Below are 9,427 nucleotides of genomic sequence, written 5' to 3'. Positions count from 1 at the left end.
TTTAAAGCTGCTTTCGACAGCACGAAAAGGAGCTGCCTTTATGCCGCGATGTCTGAATTTGGTATCCCCGCAAAACTAATACGGCTGTGTAAGTTGACGTTGAGCAACACCAAAAGCTCCGTCAGGATCGGGAAGGACCTCTCCGAGCCGTTCGATACCAAACGAGGTTTCAGACAAGGTGACTCGCTATCGTGCAACTTCTTTAACTTGATGCTGGAGAAAATTATAAGAGCTGCAAAGCTAAATAGAGAAGGTACAATCTTCTACAAGAGTGTACAGCTACTGGCGTACGCCGATGATATCGATATCATTGGAAACAACACCCGCGCCGTTAGTTCTGCTTTTTCCCGCCTGGATAAGGAAGCGAAGCGAATGGGTCTGGTGGTGAACGAGGACAAGACGAAATATCTCCTGTCATCAAACAAACAGTCAGCGCATTCGCGTCTTGGCTCCCACGTCACTGCTGACAGTCATAACTTTGAAGTTGTAGATAATTTCGTATACCTAGGAACCAACATTAACACCGATAATAATGTCAGCCTTGAAATCCAACGCAGAATCACTCTTGCCAACAGGTGCTACTATGGACTGAGTAGGCAATTAAGTAAAGTCCTCTCTCGACGAACAAAAACTAAACTCTACAAGTCCCTCATCATTCCCGTCCTATTTTATGGTGCAGAAGCGTGGACGATGTCAACATCCGATGAGACGGCACTAGGAGTTTTCGAGAGAAAGGTTTTGCGGAAGATTTACGGTCCCTTAAACATTGGCAACGGCGAATACCGCAGAAGATGGAATGATGAGCTGTATGTGTTGTTCGACGACATAGACATAGTCCAGCGAATAAAACGACAGCGGCTACGCTGGCTGGGTCATGTTGTGCGAATGGATGAAAGTGCCCCAGCTCTGAAAGTTTTCGATGCAATACCCGCTGGTGGAAGCCGAGGAAGAGGGAGACCTCCACTCCGGTGGAAGGACCAGGTGGAGAAGGACCTGTCTTCATTTGGTATTACCAATTGGCGCCAAACCGCCAAAAGGAGAGATGCGTGGCGCACTGTTGTGGACTCGGCTATAACCGCGTAAGCGGTTTCTACGCCAGTTAAGAAGAAGAAGAACATCCTTTAAATCCACCAAGAGTCGGAAGAGTTTCGGGTTCGAATTGCAAATAAAGATCGACAGACTTCCAATTATCCTAAATCGTCTTCCACAGCGGATCGCGAAATCAGCTCATATTTTCCACGACGACGATTTGTTCGGCCTCAGTCCACTGTACCGTTATATGAATATGAGATGATTCAATGATTTTGTGGCTTTTTGTTCACGGACTCAACGAAATGGCTGCAGGTGTTTGTGCAACATTGTTCTGTGGTATCTGAAACAGCTTTAAGGAACACAAAGCGATTCTTGTTGCAGCAACAACAACTACTCCTTATGATTTAACCACTGACTGCCTGCTTACTAGCCCACCTATCAGTTGGTGCGGTCATACGACTGCGGTCGGGCAGCAGTTTGTTTGACAAAATGACATTTGTATTCTGCCGCACTCAGCACGCAGCACTCCATAAGTGGCATGCAACATAAAGAGACATACTTATGTGCGAACAAGTCACGCACTCACTTGCCACATATTAACAACTTACAAAGCGATAAAGTATCCATGAGGTGGCACAGCACAAACGGCGTGTTGCATGCAACATACCCTTGGGGAGCAATACAGCAGGAACGAGCACACGCATGACAATTGCTGCGACCGAGACATTATTTTGTAATTCTATAGCGTTTTGTGGTGGCATCGTCACTATATATACAAACATATATATAAATAGATATATAAAGTATATATGTATATAAATATCGGTTTGTGTGAATTGTAAAGCTCATTCGACTGTTTAGTTTCGACTTAAGCAACGCGTCGTAAAGATAACCGCTAACTGCCACTTCGCTCGCACTGCCCACTCTATCTTCGAAACCGACAGCAGAGCTACTAGTGACCATGGCTAATGACACTGAGAGTGCATAAGCTCGTATGTATGTATGTAAATGAAGTTGCATGCAAAGTAAGAAGTAAGAAATTGAATTGTACTCAAAATTTATTATTTGTTTTCTACTTAACAGTAACAATAATTTAAAGATCAAGCACAAAATCATTTCTAAAATGATCAGCACAGAATATAATAAAGGGGCACCAACTCAACTCCTAAAGAGTCAAATTGTAAAATATTTTTTTTTAATTTTTTTGGTTTTTGTTTTTGGTTGACTAAAATTTAGTAGTTCTCAGTTGTTCTGACATAGTTGACACCGGACGGCATTGACACTTTGTCGAATCCTTTTGGGAACAGTTTGTCTGCTTCCGCATCAGTCACATGTGGTAGAATCATGACTTTGGTGCCGGGCTGCATTTGAGAAAAGTAATAAAAAATAATAGAACAAAGTTAGCAAGAAATAAAAAAATAAAAATGTGTAACGATAGTGACACTTACCGTCCAGTTGGCGGGTGTGGCCACAACCTTCAGCTTGTCGGTTAATTGCAACGAGTCCAAGCAACGCAGAATCTCACTGGAATATTAAATAGATTTCGTTGTTATAGAAATAGTATACGATTTTCTATTGCAATCAATGCGCAACTCACTCAACATTACGGCCCATGGACATGGGGTAGAACATCGACACACGCACTTTGTGATCGGGACTGATAATGTAGAGTGCGCGAATGGTTTTGCCGATCTCCGGATCACGTTTCTGTTCCTCGTCCAACATACCGAAGAGTACAGCCAAATCACGATGAGGATCGGCAATGATGGGATAGGGGAATTCTCCGGGAATATCCAGACAATAGGACTTAATATCGTTCACCCAGTCAACGTGCGATTTCAGATCATCCACGGAGTGCGCCAAACACTTGGCATTACGCTTTGCGAACTCTGGCTGGTGCACGGCGATGCGTCCCAACTCGGTGGTGCAGACGGGTGTGAAGTCCGAGGGGTGCGAGAATAGAACGACCCAACTGTGTAACATTTACATAAATGGCGTTAAAATAATCAGCAAATAAGTGCGAATGGAATTTTTATGCTACAAAGCAGCCAATAAATCACTTGAAATATAAATCTTGATATTCACGTGTGTAAGTGTGCGTGTTCTGCCTCTTTCCATAAACAAGCTAATTAATACATTTCAAACAACCCAACCCTCTTTGAATATTAAAATGTACTTTACTATATTTGAACTACTCAAATACATATCTATTCATATAAGTGTGTTGGGTATATACTATGTATATAGGCACCTGGTCACACCTACTTGCGAGTAAAATGACATTGTCTCAACATGATTTTGAAATTTGCGTTGTTATAAACAAATTAAATTTTTGAACATCGTATTTACATAGTAATGAAGTAAGCAATAGTTCTGATTTAGATTCTGAAATGGTTGCAGCTACAAAATATACATATAGTTATATTATATAATCTCTTAACGCCTAAGGCGCTTTTTTCAGGTTATTTTTTTAATATCATATTATTTAACCCTTATCAATCTCTGACTACTTAGTACAAAGTAAAATACATTTTTGTAAATGATTAATTTTGACTCACGAGTTTCCTTGCCAATCGTAGAAGTTGATAGGCCCCTTGGTGGTGTCAGCTTCAAAATTCGGTACTGTGGCTCCCAAACGCATTTTGATTTGTTGTTATTTGTGATTTGAAATCAAAACTAATACTTTTTTATTCAAGCAGAATAGCTGACGGTTTTAACTCAAGCGCAGTTTTTCACTTTCTGATGTCGAACACAAACGCTGCGCTGGCTTATATACACTGCCATCAGCCGATTGCTTACACACATAGACACTCTACATATTATCATTTGCATGCGATTATAGCAGCTTGTTGAGCGTGTGCTTTTCAGTGTATGTGTCTGAGAATTTCATCAAACGCGCAAAACTAACATCAAGCTAACGCTTCCTACTGCTCAAATAAGCAAGCGAGCGACTACGAGTATATCAGTGCCATATTTGAGTTTTTGTTTTTGCTGTCATTTCAGTACTACAGGTATATGGTTATATATGTTCAGATGTGTACATTTATCAATATTTACCTTCTCCAAAACAGTGCAAATAAATACGAAAATAATCTGAAGAGTCTACAGGTGTATTTATGTGTTTACCTTTGTGTACAATCTAAGCAAATATTTAAGTACATATTTATGTACATATGTAGATACTAATATATACTAGGTTAGAGTTGCTAACTAAGTGATTAACGATTAGCTTCGTTTATTAAGTTTTTATAGTAAAGCAATAGATATCGACCTATTCGAGCTCATCTTTATAGGGCTCATAAAATTTACAGATATCTTTTTAAAGATAGCTTTCGGTGAACTACAGAAGTGGCATCTATTATAGCAAAACCTAAACTTAATTAACATACATTTTGTATTAGCAGATTATTTGAAGAAAATATTTGTGGAGAGCTTATCATATTTGGGATTTGGCTAATAACTCAGATTTCGTACTGAAGTCCCCTATTTATGTAAAAGGTAATTAGATACTTTGAAACAGCAGGTGAATAATCCTTGTTTCCATCCACTATCCATAGATCCCTAAAAAGGAGTGATCAGAGGCTGCTGATCTCTTAATCTGGAAACTTAACAGCTGTGTATTTCACACTGCCAGAATTTTTACAAAACCTGGCAGATTTGTTGTCACTTAGCATTCTTCAATTATGACCGGAGAACTCTGCTTGATCAGCACCAATATCGATTTTAGTCCGTTTGCTCATATTGCAACACCTTGTACTTGCCCACATACGCTTTTGATAAAGTCGTGTGTATTTAAAGAAATGGTTGTTAAATCAAAGCGCGAATCAAACACTCGGAAAAGCGCTCGGATATCAAAAGTGTTCTAGCCCTTCTAAGTTTTCAAAATTATCCACCAGCTGTCTTAATATGTAAATATGTATGTGTGTATGTATAAAATTTGTGTTTTTATTATGACTTAACGACGCCGCCAATTTGTAATTTGATAATCAATTTCGTTTTGTTTATTTTTTTTTAATAAATTTTCCGCCGCATTTAGAGCTAAGCGCCGCTTTCAAACGCCGCTTAACCAGCCAGACCCGGTTTGTGGTGAAATTCATTTGAGACCCAGTGTGTTATCAGTTTCCAGTGGACATTAAGTAAACATAAACACGACGAAGCGAGCGTTTATAGCTGAACTACTATCTGATTTGTATTCAAAGGCAAGTGTTTGCTGCTGCTGTCACACATATATGTACATACATACATGTATCTATGTAGTAGATAGAGAATGTAGCATCGAATTGTACACTTGATTGTAAGCGTCTAGAAAAGCTGTTGTAAAGAGTTATAATTTTATATTTTATTTCATTTTTACACAGGGTGACTTTAGTGCAATAACAATATGATAACATACATATTTACATACTTGGCATATATAGAATCATTGGATGTTAGTATATACTAGTTGATATTTACACATAATTGAAAATATTGAAAACGATTGCTGTGGCTGTTGAATTTCCGAGAAAATTTACTAGTTTGCTAATTTGGATTGAGGTCGTTAACTACGAAAATGTTTGTGGCACACATACAGACAAACAGACAAACAGACAAACAGACATACAGATCTACGATGCATTTATGTTGAAATGCTGACTTATTAGCCTAGTTATAAAGAGGCGTTTTCCACCAAAAGATTAGGCATATTCTGAGAAACTCAACGTAATACTTAAACGTAGCCTTCGAAATTGGGCGTGTCTACTGTATGACTGTGCCAAATATGAAAGCTAATAATTTTTCTAATATTGAACTTAATTGGCATATAAAACTTAGTTTATCAATGCATATCTATATTAGTGTCAAATGCAGTATCATTCGTTATCTTATCTAGGCATTTACTATAGCAATAAAAAGAAAATTAATTTTCGATACGAGAATTGTATAATAATTATATTATGGAAACTATTTTAATCAGTCGCGTCGCCAGGCCAACAAATATGCGGGAATCTCAAAACAATAACTGATAATGTATATTTTATTATATACAGTGGAACTTCCACAACTCGAACTTCTATAACTCGAAGTTCTTCATAACTCGAACTCTTGAAGAGGCAATAGAGTGCAACTTTCATACAAATTTCCTTCCATAAATCGAACTTTTTGGTCAGGACATAATACAGAATTTAAAATTTTACTATTGAGGCAGAATTTTAAGAGTCTATTGAGAGTATATTGTACGGAGGCAAACAAAAAATATATTACAGATATGGATTGCATAAATTATCTAACAGAGGCATGGGATATAGACTTCAAAACGCCAATAATAGCAAACTTTATGCGATGTTAATAAATAGAACAGTGTATAAATCTATATTTTACAGCTTTTTGAAAATTTATATGTTTTAATGAAAATTCTATAACTCGAAGCCTCTCTAACTCGAAGTTTTTTTGTGGATTATGGTGATTCGACTTGGAGAACTTCCACTGTATATTTTATTTGTGTTAAACTTATATTATTTTATTAACGGATGATCCATATTTAACTTGATCAAACAGCGAGGAACTTAGTAGAAGTCGGTACGTTTGTACTTTTGAGTGAAGCCTAGATGAATCTTTATATAATTTTGACTAGTTTCTACATTCTTTGTATTCTTACTAAAAAGAATTCCATTATCATTTCAAGGCTCTAGAAGGATCGCATTACATGTACTCGTACATACCATTTTAGGATTTCTCCTTTACTTCTTTAAAATCAAAATATGTCTCTTCAACTGAGTGCAAATATTTTTATAACGAAATACGAATCATATGCCGACTTTTGTCATCCAGTGTATGTAACACGACGAAAATAAACCGAAAAGGAATCATATTATTAATATTAATCTTTTGTTATCGTTACTTGCTATTCCTTTTGTATTTCGAAGATCATTCCGCGCCCACACACTGATCCACTACCTATGCCTATCTACTTATACAAGCCTATTATACATTTTATACACTATCACTTATAAGTACATATGTATTGCATGTAAATATTAATAAACTCAAGCTAGACACATTTGGAATTTTAATGCATAAATTCGCACACAGTCTCAAAAGTTGTGAAATCATTTCTATTTTTCTTTGTTGTAATGAAAGGTTTTTAATAAGAGTTAAAATTTAGAAATTATGTTTTATTATATAGCAAGCTGCGAATCTTAAGTCTTAACTCGTTTGCCTCTGCTCAGCATAATCGTACGTGCTACTGGCCCTTTGGGCAATGGAGCAAATGCTGCTTATCGAAATCGCTTCATATCGGTAACACCCTCAGTAGCTGATAAAGTAGGCAGCGCTCCCGCCACACCCTCCACATCCCTCCCGCCGTCAATAAAACCTGTTATCAACACCTTCTGTAACTAAGCGTTCGTCTGTCTCGCGAATAGCTGGAAGAGAATAATATAATAAGCGATTGTCTTTCAATTAGCCGAGCAACAACGAAAGCCGGCGCACATATAAATAGCTTTGCAGCTCGCTGTTGTCATCAGTCTGTGAAAAAGTGTCTCCGAGCTTGAATCGTGTTATTCGTTGAAATATCACATTCGTGAAATATCATTTGAAAGTGTAAAAAGTTATACATAATATACTAAATAAATATCAAAATGCGTTTGGGAGCAGTTGTGCCGAACTTCAAAGCTGAGACCACCCAGGGTCCAATTAGCTTTTATGATTGGCAGGGAAACTCGTAAGTCTATAATTTAGTGTAATTTTTCAATTGATATTAAACTCTATTATACTGAACTGTAAATTTAACACGGACATCGGACAAATACATATGTATGTATGTATGTAAATTGAAATACCCGCGAAGAAGCATTAAAAGTTGTGAATAGTAGAATATCGTAAATAAAAGAAAATTCAAAATTAAAGGGCGTGAAATGATTAAGACATTAAACTGAAAAAATATATATAAAAATGAAGAGAGAATGAATATCAACAATCAGAGAAAATATTTGTGTGCTCCTTCACACTCACAAAATACTTACATACCTTCTTACCTGCTCTTATTATTTCATAGTTGGGTCGTTCTATTCTCGCACCCCTCGGACTTCACACCCGTCTGCACCACCGAGTTAGGACGCATCGCCGTGCACCAGCCAGAGTTCGCAAAGCGTAATGCCAAGTGTTTGGCACACTCCGTGGATGATCTGAAATCGCACGTTGACTGGGTGAACGATATTAAGTCCTATTGTCTGGATATTCCCGGAGAATTCCCCTATCCCATCATTGCCGATCCTCATCGTGATTTGGCTGTACTCTTCGGCATGTTGGACGAGGAACAGAAACGTGATCCGGAGATCGGCAAAACCATTCGTGCACTCTACATCATCAGTCCTGATCACAAAGTGCGTGTGTCGATGTTCTACCCCATGTCTATGGGCCGTAATGTTGAGTGAGTTGCGCTTTTGCTTCAATAGAAAATCGTATACTATTTCTATAACAACGAAATCTATTTAATATTCCAGTGAGATTCTGCGTTGCTTGGACTCGTTGCAATTAACCGACAAGCTGAAGGTTGTGGCCACACCCGCCAACTGGACGGTAAGTGTCACTACCGTTATACATTTTTATTTTTTTATTTTTTCCTAACTTTGTTCTATTATTTTTTATTATTTTTCTCAAATGCAGCCCGGCACCAAAGTCATGATCCTACCACATGTGACTGATGCGGAAGCAGACAAACTGTTCCCCAAGGGATTCGACAAAGTGTCAATGCCGTCCGGTGTCAACTATGTCAGAACAACTGAGAATTACTAAATTTTAGTCACCAAAAATAAAAACAAAAACCAAAAAAATTAAAAAAAAAAAAAAATTTACAATTTGACTCCATAGGAGTTGAGTTGGTGCCCCTTTATTATATTCTGTGCTGATCATTTTAGAAATGATTTTGTGCTTGATCTTTAAATTATTGTTACTGTTAAGTAGAAAACAAATAATAAATTTTGAGTACAATTCAATTTATGACTTTTAACTTGCTTATGTGTGAACTTTGTTGAAAAGGATATTTAAGTAATGAAAAAAAAACAGTAATTCCTTCGAAATGGAATAGAAAATATTCGTTTTTATTATTTACTTGTATGCGTGTAGACACTCACATACATTCGTTTTTTGTTATTATATTATTATAATTTTTTTTAGTCAGTTAATACTCATAATTTGTTACTTACAATTATGTAATGCTCGATTACAGTTTAATTACTTTTTTGTTTTTGGTTTTGAAGTAAATAATTGACAATCCGAAAATGTATTACTGAGCATTTGACAACAATACACAAAATCGAAATTACAATAGCAACAAAGCACTATGCAACAAGTGATTAAACTCTGTTTCTTGTCCTAATACACGCTACCAATAATATTGCAATGCTACAAACAGAGT

General features: G+C 37.0%; 1 protein-coding gene and 1 long non-coding RNA gene across 2 annotated transcripts; one reads left to right on the top strand and one right to left on the bottom strand.

Moving 5' to 3' along the window:
• Nucleotides 1-2,072: 2,072 nt before the first annotated feature.
• On the bottom strand, nucleotides 2,073-3,787 carry Prdx6_1 (peroxiredoxin-6). The gene is made up of 4 exons (XR_008470488.1): nucleotides 3,591-3,787; nucleotides 2,630-3,004; nucleotides 2,481-2,556; nucleotides 2,073-2,393 (listed from the first exon to the last, which is right to left on the bottom strand). It is a non-coding gene; the product is annotated as a peroxiredoxin-6 (long non-coding RNA).
• Nucleotides 3,788-7,517: 3,730 nt separating this feature from the next.
• LOC128920422 (peroxiredoxin-6-like) lies at nucleotides 7,518-9,005 on the top strand. Its single transcript, XM_054227641.1, has 4 exons — nucleotides 7,518-7,732; nucleotides 8,066-8,440; nucleotides 8,514-8,589; nucleotides 8,677-9,005. Exons 1-4 carry the CDS (start codon nucleotides 7,650-7,652, stop codon nucleotides 8,803-8,805), a joined length of 663 nt encoding a protein of 220 aa, XP_054083616.1. The 5' UTR covers nucleotides 7,518-7,649; the 3' UTR covers nucleotides 8,806-9,005.
• Nucleotides 9,006-9,427: the final 422 nt, after the last annotated feature.

Source organism: Zeugodacus cucurbitae, chromosome 3 (assembly GCF_028554725.1).
Source record: "Zeugodacus cucurbitae isolate PBARC_wt_2022May chromosome 3, idZeuCucr1.2, whole genome shotgun sequence".
Lineage (NCBI taxonomy): Eukaryota > Metazoa > Arthropoda > Insecta > Diptera > Tephritidae > Zeugodacus > Zeugodacus cucurbitae.
The sequence above is the reverse complement of the archived record's forward strand: the minus strand, read 5'-3'. Positions and strand labels throughout refer to the sequence as shown.